Raw genomic sequence first — 22141 nt, forward strand, 5'->3', positions numbered from 1 at the left:
CCTTTCTAAACATAACAATGTGAATGCAAAGAAGACTCAGACCACTAAATAGGTGACGTGAACTGTCAAAAGAATTGAGTCCTCATTCAAAGGCCAGGACAGGGTGAATACAAAGAGAACTGAGTTCTTTAGCTTTTTTTTTAACCCCAGAATTCCCTTTAAAGAAGACTGAGATCAGTTATTTAAAAGAGGACTATGTGTGAAAACCCAACATAAGGCCAAATATACACTGGTGTTCCTTACCAAGATGACATTGAATGTTTCTGAGTGGCCTAGTTATAGTTTTGACTTAAATCGGCTTGAAAATCTATGGTAAGACTTGAAAATGGCTGTCTGGCAATGATCAACAACCAACCTGACAGAGCTGTAACTGTTGCCAAAGGTGATTCTAACATGTGTTAATTCAGGGGTATGAATACTTATGTAAATTAGATATTTCATTTTCAATAGATTTCTACAAATTTCTAAAAACATGTTTTTACTTTGTCATTATGGGGTATCTTTGTAGATGGGTGAGATTTGTTATCTATTTAATCCATTTTAAATTCAGGCTGTAACACAACTAAATGTGGAGTAAGTTAAGGGGTATGAATACTTTCTGAAGGCACTGTATATATTTAAATGTTTACATTTACAGGCTGTCTGGGGTCCTAGTGAGAGCTGGTTGAATGGACGAGTTGAAATGGACTCCCTCCTGTCTCTGTGTGTGTCCTTACAGTGCTCAGCACAGGCGGAATTGAGAGGACAGTGAGAGGATCTTTACTGAGCTGATCCACTCCATTTAAACAAGCCACTCTGAGGTGAAGGAGCTGAACAGAGCCTAGGAGAAGGCTGAAGTGAGTTGGGCTGAAGGACTCATGGAGCAACTGGAGCAGGAGGTGGCTGAGCTGAGGAGGAAAGATGCTGATATAAAGCAGCTCTCTCACACAGAGGCCCACATCCATTTCCTCCAGGTCAGGTGACAGTATAAAGACAGTCTTCTAAAGCAGGCATCTTTCAAACATGATCTTAAACGGAGCTGTGTCTTGGTTCAGATGCAGTAAAGATCTTATGGACTTTAGATATCCGTATTGTATTTCCCTCTCTCCATGTAGAGTTTCCCGTCTTTCAGTGTCTCCCCTGAATCTGCTGCCTTACCCAGCATCATTGTCAATCCACATATCTTCTTTGAAAAGGTTAAAAAGATTGTCTCAGAACTGACAGAGCAACTGGAGGACGCCTGCAAGAAGCAAAATGTAATCATATCAGAGAAGTCAGTAGGATTTTAAAAACTTTTATCAAGTGACAGGTTAGTAAGACCAGGGCTATTTAAGATACTTAGATGCTTATTGGAATGTCAAATCTAACTGCCAGTAATCCTAGGAAAGACAAATTGTAAAATGGTTCATTTGTTTTATGTTCTTTAGCCAGGTGAATCTCCTTTGTTCACTTAATTATGGAGGATTGGTCATTCCAAACTGTGATGACTTTTTGTCTCCACAGTTAAATCAGTCAGAATGATTCCAACCCCTGATCCTAAGACCAGAGAGGAGTTTATACAGTGAGTAATGAGCAGAGACACGCACACACCTTTTGTGCGGCCAGATTCACAAACAGTGCCATGAAAAACTTTTTGCCCCGTTTCTGATTTTCTCTATTTGGACATATTTTTTACACTGAATGTTATCAGATCTTCAACCAAAACCAAATATTAGATAAAGGGAACATGAGTAAAATAAATTACACAAAAAATGAATCCTTATTTATTTTATTTAATAAAAAAGTTACGCAACACCAAATACTCCTAGTGTTTACCCCCAGTGTTGTTTCTTTCCACACATGGCGGGAGCCATGTAATCCAAAAAGTTCCACTTTTGACTCATCCGTCCATAAAGCCGGTCCAGTAGTCTTGGCGATCATCCAGGTGCTTCCAGGTGCTTTTTGGCAAAGTTGAGTGTACTTTTGGGATGAAGTTGGTCCCGTTATGTCGGGCGAAAACCAAACACTGCATTTCACAGTATGAACCTCACACCAACGGCCAAGCATAGTGGTGGTAATGTGATAGTTTGGGATGCTTTGCTGCCTCAGGACCTGGACAACTTGCCATTATTAAAGGAACCATGAATTCTGCTTTGTATCAGATAATTCTATAGGAGAATGTCAGGCTACCCGTCCATGAGCTGAAGCTGAAGTGCAACTGGGTCATGCAGCAAGACAATGATCCAAAACCCACAATCAAGTCTAGAAATGGCAAAAAAAAGCTACAAATTTGAAGTTTTTGAATGTCCTAGTCAAAGTCCAGACCAAAACCTGTTGAGATGTTGTGGCAGGATCTGAAATTAGCAGGTCTTGCTCGAAAACCAACAAATGTCGCTGAGTTAAAGCAGTTCCGCAAAAAAGACTGGGACAATTTTTATTTTTTTTATTTTACCTTTATTTAACCAGGCAAGTCAGTTAAGAACAAATTCTTATTTTCAATGACGGCCTGGGAACAGTGGGTTAACTGCCTGTTCAAGGGCAGAACGACAGATTTGTACCTTGTCAGCTCGGGGTTTGAACTCACAACCTTTTGGTTACTAGTCCAACGCTCTAACCACTAGGCTACGCTGCCGTCCCAATTACCCTGCCACCCCAATTACCGTTTCACTAAATGAATTAAGTATACATTTAATACACACACACACAGCAGCACATGTCATGAAATGTACATTTCACTCACTTTCTTTTTTCACTAACTTCCTCAGACTCCCACCAACTCACTGTGGATCCTAACACATCACATACAAAAATCTGTCTGACTGAGAGGAAAGTAACATACAGTGGCAAGGACCAGCCCTTTCCTGATAATCCAGAAGGATTCCACAAATCTCAGGTGCTGTGTAACGAGGGTCTGTCTGGAACCTGCTACTAGGAGGTAGAGACGGAGGGGGACACTCATAGAGGAGTGTCATATTAAGGGGTGAGTAGGCAGATTGTCTTTGGAAATAATAATTACAGCTGGAGTTTACGTGCTTCAGACTGAAATATCTGTTCCCTGTTCCTCCATAGTCGGCATGTACCTGGACCACAAGGAAGGAACTCTGTCCTTTTACAGTGTCTCTGACACAATGACCCTCCTCCACAGTGTCCAGACCACACTCACTGAACCTCTCTATCCTGGGTTTGGAGTTTATTGGCCAGGGTCCTCTGAAGATACTGACACCTTAAGTGATTGATTTAGGAGTACAGTCATCTTAATGATCAATTGACTCTTTAGACACCTGAGTCTCAGTACATAGGCATAATAACACTCTCACAAAAAAATCTATAAAATTACATGGTGGATAGGATATCAGAGTGTACTAGGGTTGGGCTCAATTTGAATTGAATGCAGTCAATTCAGGAAGGGATTTGAATTTTAAATTGACATTTTAAAACTTTTTAAATAATTATATTTTACTTTTAATTTTATTGAGAAGTCATTGAAAATAAATGCCTTTAAAATTATTATTATTTTTTAATCCTAATTTTTGTTGACTTCCTGAATTGATTGCCTTCAACTGAATGAGCCCAACCCTGGAGAGTACTGTACATACCATTATAGAACATGACAGGACTTTATCCCTTTTTATCTGCATTCTAAAATATTCCCTCACGGTTACATTTAGTATACAGGTATATTTAAATACATACATACACTTTTGTTGAGAGTATGTCCCTTTATTCAAGTCTTAAGAAAAACTGATAACGATCACAAAATATATAATTTTTCAGTGTCCTAAACAAACTACTGAACTTGATCAGAATAAAAGCTTTTGATGATCTGTTTATTATCAGTGAATATTTTTTTCACCATCTGAAATCAGGATGGTTCATGTTTGTATTCTAAAATCTGTCATAATGTTTTGCTTTTTTTTGTGTATTTTCATTTATTTTGTCTGAACATTTTTACATTTTCACCATCCTTTAAGCAGGGTCATTAGTTTCAGGGTTGGTTATTCACTCTAATGTTGAACTTACTGTAAGGGAACAACGTGATTAGTTTTTTTCTGTTTGTAAGTAAATAAATAAAGGATAAATAGAAACAAATACATTTTTCCTCATGCTAAATTGCCTATTCTTCTTGTGGAAGATCTTTCCATCCACATTCCCTTTCTCATCAGTTGTTCCTTTATCTGAGACACAGAAATAATATTGGCTTCATGAATATACGCTGTGTATACAAAACATTAGGTATACCTTCCTAATATTGAGCTGCACCCACCTTTTGCCCTCAGAACAGTCTCAATTCGTCAGGGCATGGACTTTACAAGGTGTCAAAAGCGTTCCACAGGGATGCTGGACCATGTTGACTCCAATGCTTCCCACAGTTGTGTCAAGTTGGTTGGATGTTCTTTTCTAAACACCTCTTTTCGCTTTGTCATTATGGAATATTGTGAGTAGATTGCTTAAGAAATAGTTTTATTTAATCCATTTTAGAATAATGCTGTAATGTTACAAAATGTGGAAAAATTCAAGGGGTCTGAATACTTTTCAAAGGCACTGTACGGAAGTGTCAAGTAGTCTTCCCAGTGTTCACTCCAGCTCTTCTTGCCATAGTCTATAATGTGTGCGTTCTGAGGGACCTAGTACCTTCATGAAAGGAGATAAGACTCACTTGTTGTAAGATGGCCGCGCCCAGGGCAAGATCAGTGAAGGTCAGGGGTCAGCTCCACTCTCGCTATCTGTGTCTTACTTAACACAGGTACTGACAGAAAATATAGGAGAGAGAGAGAGAGGAGGATCAATACCAGGCAAATGTTGTATGAGACATTTGTTCTACCATTTATGCCGTCAGATTCACATACTGTATGCTATGTTTACTCTAATCATCAGTCAATAATACACACTAACACAATCTGTGTGCAAAATAAAGAGAGAGAATGAAAGATTAGATTCTCTAATGGTCCCAACAATGTTGAGTGACTGACAAATGGAAGTTGAAAATCATAAAATCACACACCCATGTCTCTGAGTTTTCATTCATCCCAGCATTATCAGGTTCAAGGATCTCTTCTGTCTTCCAGTACCTGAATGAGGAGTCACTTTTGTCTGACCACTTCCAGGAGTATCTGAACAGGATGATCAACATCTCTCCTGTCACCATCTTATGGATGTCCTGGTTCTCAGACTGGTTCCTCACACTCACCAGGTCATTGTGATGAGTTCTGCAGTTGCTCTGGGCAGCTCTTCACATCTGGGTCTTCTTGACTAGAATGAACTCAGAGAACAGACGTTCACCCGTCAAACACCCAGACAGGAGAATGTTTTGAAAAATGTCATGTGAATGTGTTATCTTGATATGTGAGCATGTATTGTACATGTACTGTTTTTCTTGGTTCTCTTTCTGCAGACTGTGTGTGTGTGTGTGTGTGTGTGTGTGTGTGTGTGTGTGTGTGTGTGTGTGTGTGTGTGTGTGTGTGTGTGTGTGTGTGTGTGTGTGTGTGTGTGTGTGTGTGTGTGTGTCTGTCTTGCTGGTGGTTTTTGTGAAATCCCCATTCCCAATTAGACTCGCTATCGTAGCAAAGAGCACTGTCAAATGTCTGACTACACTCTACATCATTCCACTTTCCTTCTTGGTCCATCCCCACACAATTCTCTCTACTAGACCCATTTGGTTCCCCACTCCAGTTCCAAAACGTAGCCTCTCCATCACTATAGGGCCCATTGCCAATCCAAATCATGGCTTTTAGAGTCCCATGAACACAGGTTTGAACCATAATTGTATCATTATAGCATGTTATATACGCTCTCTCTCTCTCACGTACATACACTGACCTGAGATCAGCAGGGAAGAGCCCCACAACCTCAAATGATCAACCTGTAATAGTAAATATTGTGGATTAATAATACATTTGCGTGACCGTTACTGCATGTTTGGCACTGCAATACTGTTTAATGTATACATACTATCATTTGAAAGTATGCTACAGATTGTAGTTCAACACTTGATGTTGAGGACACTGAAATATGAACTTTCTGTATTGTCTTTCCTCCCTCACCAACCTCTCTTTTCGCTTACTAAATTCTCAGAATGCATTGCCAGGGAAGATACAATGTTCCTCCCGTCGGACCCTTGCCTGCAATTTATTATGAGAAGGAAAGGTGAAGAAAAAGGACAGGAGAAATTGAGAATAACCATTAAGAAATAGCCCTTGTCTCTCATTAACAGGTAACTGCCAAAATAAAGGAAACACCAACATAAAGGTTCTTAATAGAGCTTTGGGCCATCATGAGCCAGATTAGCTTCAATGTACCTTGGCATAGATCAGGGATGGGCAACTTTGATGGGGGTTGAGGCCGCACAAAAAAAAATCTACGTTTTAGAGTTAATTTCATGCAATTCTATACATTTTGTCAAGTGGTGTAGAGACAATGTTGCTGTTTTAAAGCAAGTTTGCAGCAATTCTGCAACAACAACAAAAATTAATGGGGGGGTGTCTTCAAATAAATTGCCCATCCCTGGCATTAATAAAACATTGATTGATTATTGGCATCAATTTATGCAGTAATCTTAATGCTACAGTTTGACATTAATAGGATCTCATAATCAATTGTTTTGTACATTTTTTTATTGAACCTTTATTTAACTAGGCAAGTCAGTTAAGAACACATTTTTATTTACAACGCTCTCCTACCTAAAGGGAAAAAAGGCATCCTGCAGGGATGGGCGCTGGGATTACAAATAAAAATAAATTAAATAAAAATATAGGACAAAACACACATCACACAAGATTCACATTTACATAGATTCATGAAAATTGCATCACATTTTCCCAAGGACCACTCATTTTGTCACTTTCCCCCACAAGAAAATGTTCCTTGATGATTGATTACATTTCAATATATTCTTACTCTTCTTATGGACCATATGCTAAACCATCACCCCTACTCCTTAGATGGAGTGTTTACCAGAGTTTGACCACTGGTGTGAACTGACCATTAGGATAAAGGGAGTATTTGGTTTCCAGTGGCCCTTGAAGAGCATTCATGCTATATGCTATCTGGAGTTTGTGTTTGGTTACACAGGCCCTACTTCCTACTGACAGACACTGAAGGTGACTTGAAGGAGATTTGAAGTAAATGTTCTGGCTGTTGTAGGCCTGTATACACGTTATTCAAATAGAGGTTGTGAAAATAGACCAAGGAGTGAGAACGAATATCCCACATCCCAAAAGTGAACTTTGGGATGCTGTACAATATTGCATAATAACTAGTCTTTGTCTATATTGATGAAGCAACCGGGTTGTACTCTGGTCCAAGTCACATTTATCAACATGGTTCATTCCTGCCCATTTCTGAGTATGGGCACTCACTTTAAAACTCACGAAATTGTGTATTTATATAACAAATTACTTATTTAAAAGAATGTGGTTCAACTAGAAAAAACACAAGTCGCTTTCGGGGGACAGCTCCCTTGTTACTAATTGGGCGAAACCAATAATTAAAAGGGGTGGTTCACAAAAAATCCTTTAGAATTTCTGAGAAAAGTGATTATGTGTAACATGTCTAACTTTTTAATATTTATGTTGTTAATTTGGACCTATTACATTTATTACGTTTTCTCGTATTAATGTCAATTGTTTATGTGTATTGTTTTTGGACCCCACCAAAGCAAGGAAGTGCTGCTGACTGTTTCTGCGTAGCAAGCTAGTTTGAAATGGTTGGTCAGACAAAGGCAGCACAGGAAGAGTCCCACAACAGAACCGAAATGCTAATAGAAACGTTGTATTTTAATCGATGACACAGAAGAAACAGATACTGCGGTTTTCATAAATACATTTCTACTTTTTGTTTTGAAAATGAACGACCGACTGGATCCGTTTGAATAACGACAGCGGTCATCTGACTTGAAATTGGGTAGAGTCGCCTGACCGTCACTGTTTTCCGCCTTTAAGTACGCTAACTAACGTTAGCTATCCCAAGTTTTTGTAGGACGTAGCTCGCTAGCTATCTCATTTGATTAGAATAATATCATTATAACCTAGCTATTATAACACAACCTCCACACTTCTTGTTGGACATGCATTATGAAGAGATGGCTGGACTTTGAACAGGTTATTCTCCTGAGTAACATTACCTAATTTAGCTAGCTAACAGTTAGCTAGCCTACTCGAATAAGCGGATACCTGGTTAGTTTTATCTAACCTCTCCCTTTCCAATCATGTTTGAAATGGAAACGCACATAGCTGGCCTCTTCCCGGAAATTTTAGCTATAATTTTCAGTTACTTGGACGTAAGGGACAAAGGTAGGGTTGCCCAAGTGTGTGCGGCCTGGAGGGACGCTTCGTATCACAAGTCTGTGTGGAGGGGGGTGGAAGCGAAGTTGCATCTGCGGAGGGCCAACCCGTCCCTGTTCCCCAGCCTCCATACCCGAGGCATTAGGAAGGTCCAGATCCTAAGCTTGCGACGAAGCCTAAGCTATGTAATCCAGGGGCTGCCAAACATCGAAAGCCTTAACCTATGTGGCTGTTTTAACCTCACGGACAACGGCCTCGGACATGCGTTTGTTCAAGACATCCCGTCCTTGCGAATCCTCAACCTCAGCCTTTGCAAACCAATCACAGACTCAAGCCTGGGTAGGATTGCCCAGTATCTCAAAAACCTGGAGGTGCTGGAACTTGGAGGCCTCAGTAACATCACCAACACAGGCCTTCTTCTCATCGCCTGGGGCTTGCACAAACTCAAGAGCCTTAACTTGCGGAGCTGCAGGCATGTGTCAGACGTCGGCATTGGTCACCTGGCTGGGATGACCCGAAGCGCTGCCGAAGGCTGCCTTTCCCTGGAGCAGATGACACTACAGGACTGCCAGAAACTGACAGACCTGTCCCTCAAACACGTCTCCAAGGGACTAGCCAAGCTCAAGGTGCTCAACCTCAGCTTCTGTGGAGGCATATCGGATGCAGGTATGATCCATCTGTCGAACATGAATCACCTGTCAAGCCTCAACCTGCGGTCCTGTGACAACATCAGTGACATGGGCATCATGCACCTGGCCATGGGGTCTCTGCAGCTCTCTGGCCTGGACGTTTCCTTCTGTGACAAGATAGGTGACCAGAGCCTGGCCTACATCGCCCAGGGGTTGTACCAGCTCAAGTCTCTGTCCCTGTGCTCCTGCCACATCAGTGACGACGGGATCAACCGGATGGTGCGCCAGATGCACGAGCTCAAGACGCTGAACATTGGGCAGTGTGTACGCATCACTGACAAGGGGCTGGAGCTGATTGCTGACCACCTGACACAGCTCACTGGTATCGACCTGTATGGGTGTACCAAAATCACCAAGCGGGGCCTGGAGAGGATAACGCAGCTCCCGTGCCTTAAAGTTTTAAACCTGGGACTCTGGCAGATGACGGAGAGTGAGAAAGTTAGGTGAAAGCCAAACTGGGATGAACTGCCAAGTGGGGTTTTCACTGTAATTTTTTCATCCACAGAGATGACCTGAGCGGAACAGCTCGTAGACTATTACATTATCTTTAATAGCTACAATACTGTGACTTAATTTTAGCAGAAGGAAACACTTTTTAAACATTCACTGTCACAGCAATATTCCACCCCTTATTTTGGTAAAATTGCTTTCTTATTTCAGTGTTAACTATCCTGTCCCTGTATCACATCTATAAGGTTTTGACTAGCTACCTCATCCATTCAAGAAACTGTACTGTCTGGGACACAACCACACTACACAGCATCTTTCCATGCAAAACAAACTCATTTTTAAACTTTCCCTTTAACTGTTTACCAGTATTGATGATGGACATGACTCATGCAAAACATCTCTGTTCAAACACAGTCCTTAACACTGCACAAAGGCGTTAACGCCTTGGATTGAAGGTGTGAGCAGGGGATTTCTTCAGCTAAAGTTTTGCTTATGTTAATGAAGGTATTTTTTATGAATGGCTGTAGTCCAGAACATTGTACTTCAAATTGAAGTGTTTTGTTTTTTTAATTGGTAGTTCCCATTCCTGAGGAGTTACACTGAATCAGACATTGTAATATGCCTTACTCCAGCTTGTCAACATGAACAGTGTGGATATGACAGGGGTAAACTGCCTTTTCCTCCTGGGGACTTTAGAGTGGAAATAGAGTTTGGGCTCAATTCAATCTGTATCGCGGAAGTTGTTACAGCATGATTGAAATTTGAAGGCACTGTTCCCACGTTAGTGGAGACTGCATTCACGGTAAACGCTGCAAATGTCGGCACAATCGGAAATAACCTTTAAATCTTTGAGCAATCTAATGCTTCAGCAATAGATTGAATAAAGCCCTTTATCTTGTCCTTGGTTATCAAGAATATGTATTTCTGTATGCAACATATCAATAACCTACATATTTTCTCCTGTAAAGCCTCCAAGGAAAGATATTGGAGTGTTAAGGCTAATTTAAAATGTTTATATTCATACGATAGTGATATTTATTAATAAAAACGCACAATGTTTATTGGAGGGAAATTCTTTCATTTGAGTTGTGTTGTCCAGTAAGTGGTTTACCTATTGTAAAAACAGGGCAGAAGGTGCAGGGTGTTGAACATTATTGCTCTATTATATGCCTGGTCCAGAAACAATTATGACTGGTTTGAGGTTGCACAACCAGTTTGACAAAATCGGGCCCTCTGTTTCTATCCCCTTTGTGTGCTGATCTGAACCTGATACATATGTAAGTAAAATGGTGGATTACCACCTACCATGGCGTTAGAGGAGTTTCTGTCACTGCTTACACACACCTATCCAGAAGTTGAGGGGAGGGCTTGTCAGTCACATTTGACCTCATCTCCTTACTGGCTTAACAGCAGGACAGGGTCTGAGAGAATGAAAACCATTCTTAGCAATTGAGGCAGATATTAAAAGAGACAAATGTTACTTAATTCTGCTGATAAATATACACATGGTGCTCCTGTAAACAAATCCCCAGAGTCAAAGATAGATAGGATATATTTATTTACATACATATACAAAATGCAAATACTCATCTTTTTTTCCTCAACACAGAAGGCAGTACATTAACTTTAAACGCAAAAAAGTGAACCATGACTTTGGTAGTAGTAGCCCCTTTAACAGCAAGCACTGTTCCGAAATGAAAAATGAAAAACATGAAGTTATCACAGAATGGTGAGTCCACAGACATTAAGGCAAAGGCAGGGATACACAGGCTTGGGCCCTGTTCCTCCTTCCTAGAATCAAACTATATTCTAACAACCTGGATAGGTGAAAGCTGAGGAGTGGAACCCTTTGGTTTGACCTCGTGATTTTGTCAGGTCAGTCATTACTTCTGTGATTGCCAGGATGTGATTCAAAATTAGTATCATCATAGGGCTTATAGACAAGAGGCAGGATAAAAGAACCTGAACAGTAACCTAGTCTCCAACTCTGGTCCTGGAGAGCAAGCTGATCTGTAGGTTTTTATTATTGTTCAAACATTGACTGATTGGCATAGGAATGCACTGTATATAGCAGTTACAAAATGCCAGACTGGCAGAGAGTGATGTCTGTTCTATACAGTACAACTCTCACTAATCAGGCCACAGGACAAACATGTTTGGAGACCACTCGGTCCTAAAGGGTCAGACTACCATGTGAGAGAACATAAGAGGAACACAGTCGAGGGAGCGTCATTCCCACAAACACCCATTTACATCTCAGACATGAAAAAACAAAACACTGGAACCTAAGGGTAAAAGGTTTACATATGTGGCAAAAGTGTATATAAAAAATTAACAATTTAGAAATGCAAAAAAAAAAAAAGTTGTCTCCCTCTACACAGTCACGGTTTGAAAATGTTTGTAGTTAATTTGACACATTAAACGTTTGACACATTTCTCCAGTTTTAGCTGAGGACACGATCCACAACTTTGTTCATAGGGACTTGCTCCTCACGATTCTGTGCAAACATTTCAATGCATATATCCATAGTCAACATCATACTTTGTATATGTATATATATTTATAGAACATGACTTCGCGACTTATGGCAGTACTGTCAAATACATCTTGTCTGCAGACAAATTGAGACACACGGGACTGCACTGCTTTTAGCTTCTCACTTGTGTATATATATCTTTTTTAAACAGAATTCACAACATCTTCCACTGGGTTACTTTTATATAGTCACTGCATGTATTTGATGAGTTATTTACAAATGGATTTTAAAAAGTTGAAACCCACTGAGAAGTGACCGTCATGTCTTTTTAACTAGGATTCCCTATAATCTCATTACATTAAGAACCATATTTAGCTCTGAAGCGTTGAACAGATGCAGTGAATGCGCAACATTTACATCTAAGGGAATGTAATTCAATAAAACAAATGAAACAATTATAGTTTTTAAAAGTCATATCTATAGAAACTTTGGATGAGATCATGTGACTGGTGGATTCGATCTTTATTGATGTCTTATGCCATGCTGTAGCACCAATAGAACTGAGGAATAAAAAGGTCCCTCATTTAGGTCCAGTACTGATCCCTGTGCACGCTCAAAGGCCACTCTATGGTAGCATCCCAAATGACCCCCTATTCTGTTTAGTGCACTACTTTTGACAAAATAAGTATACAATGTGGGGAATTGGGTATCATTTGGGATGCTGGCTATGACTGAAAATAAACTGACATTGCATACCTCATATAGAAGGGAGTGCTGTGTGCAAAACCATTCAAATCAACTGCTCTCTCTCTCCCTAACTCGAGAAGCTAGTGTACCTCAGTTTCACATAAATTAGACATTGATGTCAATGGGAAATGTGTGTGGAAATTCAAGTTAGGATTCTTCCCTCTGTCTTAAGAGCCGTTCACAGAACACGCAGTACGTCAGCCATAGCTAAAGCCTTACATTTAGTCAGCAAAACTCAGCTAGGGGTTTCTCGCAATAGATCTAGGTGGGGAGTTGAGGGAAATGGTTTGTTGTCCAGTAACTCACATAGGAGATTCTGAAGGCCAATCAAAGGAAATAAAATAGCAAAAGAAATGTTTAAATCACTGGTTCCTAAATACTTTTATTCCACGACACTCCACCATTCAGAAAAAACATTGGTTTAGATTCAAAGAGAAAACAATGGTTGTGTCAGTAGGGATGAATCCAGAGAAAACATTTTGAAAGTGCTACCTGTGTTTTCTCTTTCAAAACGTTTTGGTATGACGTGCCCTACTGAACACAACCCATGACTGGCAGGCCGCTACATCCCTCCACCATTAGGCCACTTTGTGGCTGTTCTTCATCATCATGTCCTCAGGCTGGTCAATATCCCCAGGAATGATAATTGGGCATGTGGGGGTGCAGTACAATCGCCCAGTCTTCCCTCTGCCCCGATCATGTGTGAATAAATGGGAGGAAGGTAGCCTGAAGCTCATGGGGATTCATGAGGTGGTCTGTAAAGGTGAGCGGTCAGCAGGACTCCTCCAGCGCGTTGACCACCTGCTCCAGGATGTCAGGGCAGTAGTCAGCGATCTGCTGCAGCACTGAATTGGCATACTCCTGCAGCTCCCCACTCTCCTTCTCACACAACTCCAACTCCAGTTCCAACTAAGGAAGAGCGATAATGCGTTAGCATACTTCTCCAACCCCACCCCCATTTTTTCTTGAGGCAAATCAAAACATTAGATAACACAGAGTGCAGAAAGATAAAGAGGGAAAGAAAGACAGAGGGAACAAGAGAGGAAGGGATAGTCCAAGTCGGTATTAAAAAGGTTGCACCCTCGCCCGCCTGTGGATATGCTTGTTTGGTTATTTGTAACATACAGTACCAGTCAAACGTTTGGACACACCTACTCATTCAAGGGTTTCTCTTTATTTGTACCATTTTCTACATTGTATAATAATAGTGACGACATCAAAACTATGAAATAACACATATTACTCATGTAGTAACCAAAAGAAGTGTTAAACAAAATCAAAATATGTTATATTTGAGCCACCCTTTGTCTTGATGACAGCTTCACACACTCTTGAAAAACCCTTGAATGAGTAGGTGTCCAAACTTGACTGGTACTGCACTTGTCGCCTTAAATCAACTAACTACATTATACCTAAAAACATTTTCATTCTAAATGTAAAAATATTAGCATGAACAGACAGAATGTGGCATGGAATGTACATCACGATTCTCAGCCAAAGGGACGATTCCAACAGACTAACAAGCAAGCCCTGCTTTTAAGATGCCGAAAAGCTATTGCGTATCATTTTGTTAGTCAGAGAAAAAGGACCACCAAATTAAGTTTTATCAACTGCCCAAGGAGAAGGACCAGGTTAGACGAACCTCACGGTTTCAGGCTATTACGTCGCAATGAAAATGGAAAGCTGTGGGGTCTGGTTACTCAATACATTTTAGTTTATATCTAACTAGCTATGTATATTGCATAAAGCTTGCTAGTTAGCTTGTAGTAAGGACTAGTGCGCTGTATCCATCCAAATTAAAGCTAGAATATCCTTCTACAATTGGATATTTATGCAAAACTGGAGATTCCACCAAGTAGGTGGGATTCGCCGTGGGCTACTTGGGGCCATTTGGTAGGGTTGTCTCCCCAGCTGATCTCTGGCAAGTAGAAAGGACATATAGACAAGCCAACAAGAAGCAACTTTTCTAAATACCTAGACCGTTCAAGGGCAGGCAAAGACTGGAAGTAGTTATGCAACATATCTAAGATGATAATTTGCTATTGTGACAGCCAAGTAAGTCAATTACAAAAACTACTGAACAAAAATATAAATGCACCATGTAAAGTGTTGGTCCCATGTTTCAAGAGCTGAAATAAAAGATAGACATTTTCCATACGCACAAAAAGCTTATTTCTCTCATATTTTGTACACACATTTGTCTATATCCCTGTTATTGAGCATTTCTACTTTGTCAAGATAATCCATTAACCTGACCGGTGGCATTTCAAGAAGCTGATTAAACAGCATGATCATTACACAGATGCACCTTGTGTTGGGGAAAATAAAATCCACTTAAACATGCAGTTGTGTCACCACACAATGCCACAGATGTCTCAAGTTTTGAGGGAGCATACAATTGGCATGCTGACTGCAGGAATGTCCAACAGAGCCATTGCCAGATAATTGAATGTTAATTTCTCTACCATAATCCGCCACCAATGTTGTTTTAGACAATTTTGCAGTTCGTCCAACCGTCCTCACAACTGCAGACCACATATATATTAACGTGTGGGAAAGCGGTTTTCTGATGTCAACTTCATGACCAGAATGCACCATGTGGCGGTGAGCTTATGGTATGGGCAATGAACACAATTGCATTTTATCTATGGCAATTTAAATGCACAGAAATACCATCACAAGGTCCTGGGGCCCATTGTCTTGCCATTCATCCGCCACCATATGTCGCAAGGATCTGTACACAATTCCTGGGAGCTGAAAATGTCCCAGTCCTTCCATGGTCTGCATACTCACCAGACATGTCACCCATTGAGGCTGCTTGGGATGCTCTGGATCGACGTATACGACAGCATGTTCCAGTTTCCGCCAATATCCAGCAACTTTGCACAGCCATTGAAGAGGAGTGGGACAACATTCCACAGGCCACAATCAACAGCCTGATCAACTCTATGCCAAGGAGATGTGTCACAGTGCATAAGGCAAATGGTGATCACACCAGATACTGACAGGATTTCTGATCCACGCCCCTACCTTTCTTAACGTATCTTTTGACCAACAGATGAATATCTGTATACCCAGTCACGTGAAATTCATAGACTAGGGCCTCATGATTTTATTTAAATTGACTGATTTCCTTATATGAACCGTAACTCAGTAAAATCTTTGAATTTGTTGCATGTTGCGTTTATATTTTTGTTCAGTATACATTTAAGAAAAGTACATGAAGATTCCTTTACAACATTGCCTGCTCTCAAGCGTTATTACTACTTAGAAAAACGTCATACTGTAGGGCTTCCCTCATGCCGGCACTAACATTAGCCATGTGAGTGCTAGCTAGATACCATGCAGTAAAGACCAACAAACAGACTATAATGTTACTAGTGAGTGGAGTTACGAACAGAATATACTACCATGAGTCAAATGTCTTACATGTGATCAACTGTTTCACACACATAGCTAGTGCCTTCAGAAAGTATTCATACCCATCAACTTATTCCACTTGTGTTAGTCTGAATTCAAAATGGAATAAATGTGGGTTTTTTCTCTCACCCATCTACACACAATACCCCACACCCACCCATAGTGACAGTTTAAAAAAAAAAAATATATATATATATATATATAAAATACAAAAATATTCCATCAGTATTCACACCCTTTCTGCTATGACAGTCAAACATTTTGCTCAGGTCCATTCAATTTCCTTTGATAATCCTTGAGATGTCACTTCAATTTGATTGGAGTCCACCTATGGCCAAATCAATTATTTGGACATGATTTAGAAAAAAACACTTGTCTATTTAAGATGCCACAGTTGACAGTGCATGTCAGAGCGGAAACTATACCATGACGTCCAAGAAACTGTCCTTAGATCTCCAAGATAAAATTGTGATGAAGCATATATATTGGGTAGAGTATAAATCTATTTCTAGAGTGTTGAATGTTTCCACCAAACTGAGCAACTGGGCAAGAAGGACCTTGGTTAGGGATGTGACCAATGACCACTGACAGAACTTCAGAGTTCCTTGGCTGAGATGGGAGAACCTGCCAGAAGGACAACAGTCTACAGCACTTCACCATTCTGGGCTTTATGGGACAGTGGCCAGACGGAAGCCACTCCTAAGAAAAGGGCACATGACAGCACGCCTGGAGTTTGCAAAAAGGCACGTGACAGATCATAAGGCAAAATATTCTGTGGTCTGATGGGAAAAAATTGTAACTCGTTGGCCTGAATGCAAAGTGCTGTCTGAAGAAAACCAGGCACAGCTCATAACCCATTTAACACCATCCCTACCGTGAAGCATGGTGGTAGCAGCATCATGCTGTGGGGATACTTTTCAGCGGCAGGGACTGGGAGACTGGTAAGGGAACAATTAATGGAGCCAAATACAGGCCAATCCATGATGAGAACCTGCTTGTGAGTGCAAATGACAGACTGGGGCAAAGATTTACATTCCAACCAGACAAATCACCCCAAGCATACAGCCAAAGCAAGGCTGGAATGGCTTCAAAACAAGAATGTGAAAGTCCTTGAGTGGCCCAGCCAAAGCCCAGCCTTGAATCTCATTGAAAGTCTGTGGAAGGACTTTAGGATTGCTGACCACTCCCCATTCAGTGCATTCAGAAAGTATTCACACCCCTTGACTTTTTCCACATTGTTCGTTACAATTTTATTCTAAAATTGATCAAATTGACTACTCTCCCAGTCCCTGCCGCTGAAAAACATCCCCACAGCATGATGCTACCACCACGCTTCACCGTAGGGATGGTGCCAGGCTTCCTCCAGACGTGATGCTTGGCATTCAGGTCAGAGAATCTTGTTTCTCATGGTCTGAGAGTCTTTAGGTGCCTTTTGACAAACTCCAAGCGGGCCGTCAGGTGCCTTTTACTGAGGAGTGGCTTTTATCTGGCCACTTTACCATAAAGGCCTGATTGGTGGAGTGCTGCAGAGTTGGTTGTCCTTCAGGAATGTTCTCCCATCTCCACAGAAGAACTCTGGAGCTCTGTCAGAGTGACCATCGGGTTCTTAGTCACCTCCCTGACCAAGGCTCATCTCCGCCAATTGCTCAGTTTGGCTGGGCGGCCAGCTCTAGGAAGAGTCTTGGTGGTTCTAAACTTCTTCCATTTAAGAATGATGGAGGCCACAGTGTTCCTGGGGACCTTCAATGCTGCATAAATGTTTTGGTACCCCTTCCCTAGATCTGTGCCTTGACACAATCCTGTCTTGGAGCTCTACGGACAATTTATTCGACCTCATGGCTTGGTTTTTGCTCTGACATGAACTGTCAATTGTGAGACCTTATATAGACAAGCGTGTGCCTTCCCAAATCATGTCCAATCAATAGAATTTACCACAGGTGGATTCCAAACAAGTTGTAGAAACATCTCAAGGATGATCGATGGAAACAGGATGTCCCTGAGCTCAATTTTGAGTCTCATAGCAAAGGGTCTGAATACATTTGTAAATAAGGCGTTTGTTTTTTTGTTAATACATTTGCAGAAATTTCTAAAAACCTGTTTTCGCCTTGTCATTATGGGGTATTGTGTGTAGATTGCTGAGGATTTTTACTTATTTAATCAATTTAAGAATAAGGCTGTAACGTAACAAAATGTGAAAAAAGTCAAAGGGTCTGAATACTTTCCGAAGGCACTGTATAACATAACAGAGCTTGAGAAAATCTGCAAGAAAAATCCCCAAATCTATATGTGCCAAGCTGATACAGACATACCCAAGCCAACTCAAAGCTGTAATCGCTGCCAAAGGTGCTTCTACAATGTATTGTCTCAGGGGTGTGAATAGTTATGTAAATGAGATATTTCTGTATTTCATTTCTCCCCAAAATTTGCTATCAAACATGTTTTCACTGTCATTATGGGGGTATTGTGTGTGGATGGGCGAGAAAAGAATATATTTAATCCATTTTTAATTCAGGCTGTAACAACAAAATGTGGATTAAGTCAAGGGGTATGAATACTTTCTGAAGGCACAATTTCCCACTCTTCCGCACCGAACAGCCTAAAGCTACAGGGCTCTTCTCAAAGGCTCCATTTCCCTACATGGGAGCATTACGCCATTTTACCTGCTGTTGTTGTGCTAGCTGATTAGCTGTTGTTGTCTCACCTACTGTTTAAGCTAGCTTTCCCAATTCAACACCTGTGATTACTGTATGCCTCGCTGTATGTCTCTCTCAAATGTCAATATGCCTTGTATACTGTTGTTCAGGTTAGTTATCATTGTTTTAGTTCACAATGGAGCACCTAGTTCCACTCTTCATACCCCTGATACCTCCTTTGTCCCACCTCCCACAAATGCGGTGACCTCACCCATTACAACTAGCATGTCCAGAGATACAACCTCTCTCATCATCACCCAGTGCCTGGGCTTACCTCCGCTGTACCCGCACCCCACCATACCCCTGTCTGCGCATTATGCCCTGAATATATTCTCCCATGCCCAGAAACCTGCTCCTCTTATTCTCTGTCCCCAATGCTCTAGGCGACCAGTTTTGATAGCCTTTAGCCGCACCCTCATACTACTCCTTCTCTGTTCTGCGGGTGATGTGGAGGTAAACCCAGGCCCTGCATGTCCCCAGGTACCCTTATTTGTTGACTTCTGTGATCGAAAAAGCCTTGGTTTCACGCATGTCAACATCAGAAGCCTCCTCCCTAAGTTTGTTTTACTCACCGCTTTTGCACACTCTGCTAACCCTGATGTCCTTGCCGTGTCTGAGTCCTGGCTCAGGAAGGCCACCAAAAATTCTGAGATTTCCATACCCAACTATAACATCTTCCGTCAAGATAGAACTGCCAAAGGGGGAGGAGTTGCAGTCTACTGCAGAGATAGCCTGCAAAGTAATGTCATACTTTCCAGGTCCATACCCAAACAGTTCGAACTACTAATTTTGAAAATTACTCTCTCCAGAAATAAGTCTCTCACTGTTGCCGCCTGCTACCGACCCCCCTCAGCTCCCAGCTGTGCCCTGGACACCATTTGTGAATTGATCGCCCCCCATCTAGCTTCAGAGTTTGTTCTTTTAGGTGACCTAAACTGGGATATGCTAAACACCCCGGCAGTCCTACAGTCTAAGCTAGATGCCCTCAATCTCACACAAATCATCAAGGAACCCACCAGGTACAACCCTAACTCTGTAAACAAGGGAACCCTCATAGACGTCATCCTGACCAACTGGCCCTCCAGATACACCTCCGCTGTCTTCAACCAGGATCTCAGCCTCATTGCCTGTATCCGCTACGGAGCCGCAGTCAAACGACCACCCCTCATCACTGTCAAACGCTCCCTAAAACACTTCTGTGAGCAGGCCTTCCTAATCGACCTGGCCCGGGTATCCTGGAAGGACATTGACCTCATCCCGTCAGTTGAGGATGCCTGGTCATTCTTTAAAAGTAACTTCCTCACCATTTTAGATAAGCATGCTCCGTTCAAAAAATGCAGAACCAAGAACAGATACAGCCCTTGGTTCACTCCAGACCTGACTGCCCTCGACCAGCACAAAAACATCCTGTGGCGGACTGCAATAGCATCGAATAGTCCCCGCGATATGCAACTGTTCAGGGAAGTCAGGAACCAATACACGCAGTCAGTCAGGAAAGCTAAGGCCAGCTTCTTCAGGCAGAAGTTTGCATCCTGTAGCTCCAACTCCAAAAAGTTCTGGGACACTGTGAAGTCCATGGAGAACAAGAGCACCTCCTCCCAGCTGCCCACTGCACTGAGGCTAGGTAACACGGTCACCACCGATAAATCTATGATTATCGAAAACTTCAACAAGCATTTCTCAACGGCTGGCCATGCCTTCCGCCTGGCTACTCCAACCTCGGCCAACAGCTCCGCCCCCACCGCAGCTTCTCGCCAAAGCCCTTCCAGGTTCTCCTTCACCCAAATCCAGATAGCAGATGTTCTGAAAGAGCTGCAAAACCTGGACCCGTACAAATCAGCTGGGCTTGACAATCTGGACCCTCTATTTCTGAAACTATCCGCCGCCATTGTCGCAACCCCTATTACCAGCCTGTTCAACCTCTCTTTCATATCGTCTGAGATCCCCAAGGATTGGAAGGCTGCCGCAGTCATCCCCCTCTTCAAAGGGGGAGACACCCTGGACCCAAACTGTTACAGACCTATATCCATCCTGCCCTGCCTATCTAAGGTCTTCGAAAGCCAAGTCAACAAACAGGTCACTGACCATCTCGAATCCCACCGTACCTTCTCCGCTGTGCAATCTGGTTTCCGAGCCGGTCACGGGTGCACCTCAGCCACACTCAAGGTACTAAACGATATCATAACCGCCATCGATAAAAGACAGTACTGTGGAGCAGTCTTCATCGACCTTGCCAAGGCTTTCGACTCTGTCAATCACCATATTCTTATCGGCAGACTCAGTAGCCTCGGTTTTTCGGATGACTGCATTGCCTGGTTCACCAATTACTTTGCAGACAGAGTTCAGTGTGTCAAATCGGAGGGCATGCTGTCCGGTCCTCTGGCAGTCTCTATGGGGGTGCCACAGGGTTCAATTCTCGGGCCGACTCTTTTCTCTGTATATATCAATGATGTTGCTCTTGCTGCGGGCGATTCCCTGATCCACCTCTACGCAGACGACACCATTCTATATACTTCCAGCCCGTCCTTGGACACTGTGCTATCTAACCTCCAAACGAGCTTCAATGCCATACAACACTCCTTCCGTGGCCTCCAACTGCTCTTAAACGCTAGTAAAACCAAATGCATGCTTTTCAACCGATCGCTGCCTGCACCCGCATGCCCGACGAGCATCACCACCCTGGACGGTTCCGACCTTGAATATGTGGACACCTATAAGTACCTAGGTGTCTGGCTAGACTGTAAACTCTCCTTCCAGACTCATATCAAACATTTCCAATCGAAAATCAAATCAAGAGTCGGCTTTCTATTCCGCAACAAAGCCTCCTTCACTCACGCCGCCAAACTTACCCTAGTAAAACTGACTATCCTACCGATCCTCGACTTCGGCGATGTCATCTACAAAATTGCCTCCAACACTCTACTCAGCAAACTGGATGCAGTTTATCACAGTGCCATCCGTTTTGTCACTAAAGCACCTTATATCACCCACCACTGCGACTTGTATGCTCTAGTCGGCTGGCCCTCGCTACATATTCGTCGCCAGACCCACTGGCTCCAGGTCATCTACAAGTCCATGCTAGGTAAAGCTCCGCCTTATCTCAGTTCACTGGTCACGATGGCAACACCCATCCGTAGCACGCGCTCCAGCAGGTGTATCTCACTGATCATCCCTAAAGCCAACACCTCATTTGGCCGCCTTTCGTTCCAGTACTCTGCTGCCTGTGACTGGAACGAATTGCAAAATCCCTGAAGTTGGAGACTTTTATCTCCCTCACCAACTTCAAACATGTGCTATCTAAGCAGCTAACCGATCGCTGCAGCTGTACATAGTCTATTGGTAAATAGCCCACCCATTTTCACCTACCTCATCCCCACACTGTTTTTATTTATTTACTTTTCTGCTCTTTTGCACACCAGTATCTCTAC

The 22141-nt window shown here is 42.1% G+C and overlaps 2 protein-coding genes across 3 annotated transcripts in view; one reads left to right on the plus strand and one right to left on the minus strand.

Moving 5' to 3' along the window:
* Positions 1–7652: 7652 nt before the first annotated feature.
* Positions 7653–10442, plus strand: LOC135509255 (F-box/LRR-repeat protein 14-like). The gene has a single exon (XM_064929760.1). The coding sequence runs from the start codon at positions 8162–8164 to the stop codon at positions 9371–9373; it is 1212 nt and encodes a 403-aa protein (XP_064785832.1). The 5' UTR covers positions 7653–8161; the 3' UTR covers positions 9374–10442.
* Positions 10443–10917: 475 nt separating this feature from the next.
* Positions 10918–22141, minus strand: part of LOC135509258 (ELKS/Rab6-interacting/CAST family member 1-like) — a 40622-nt gene continuing 29398 nt past the window's right edge. For both annotated transcript variants that reach the window (XM_064929761.1, XM_064929762.1), the window contains exon 20: positions 10918–13509. In XM_064929761.1, the coding sequence (XP_064785833.1) occupies positions 13372–13509 (138 nt within the window). In that variant the 3' untranslated portion in view covers positions 10918–13371. The remainder of the gene's footprint in view (positions 13510–22141) is intronic.

The sequence above is a fragment of the Oncorhynchus masou genome, chromosome 22, assembly GCF_036934945.1.
Source record: "Oncorhynchus masou masou isolate Uvic2021 chromosome 22, UVic_Omas_1.1, whole genome shotgun sequence".
NCBI lineage: Eukaryota > Metazoa > Chordata > Actinopteri > Salmoniformes > Salmonidae > Oncorhynchus > Oncorhynchus masou.

What these genes read in the sequence shown, in the direction of transcription:
- LOC135509255 (XM_064929760.1), top strand. Translation starts at nt 8,162, where the DNA reads ATGTTTGAAATGGAAACGCACATAGCTGGCCTCTTCCCGGAAATTTTA.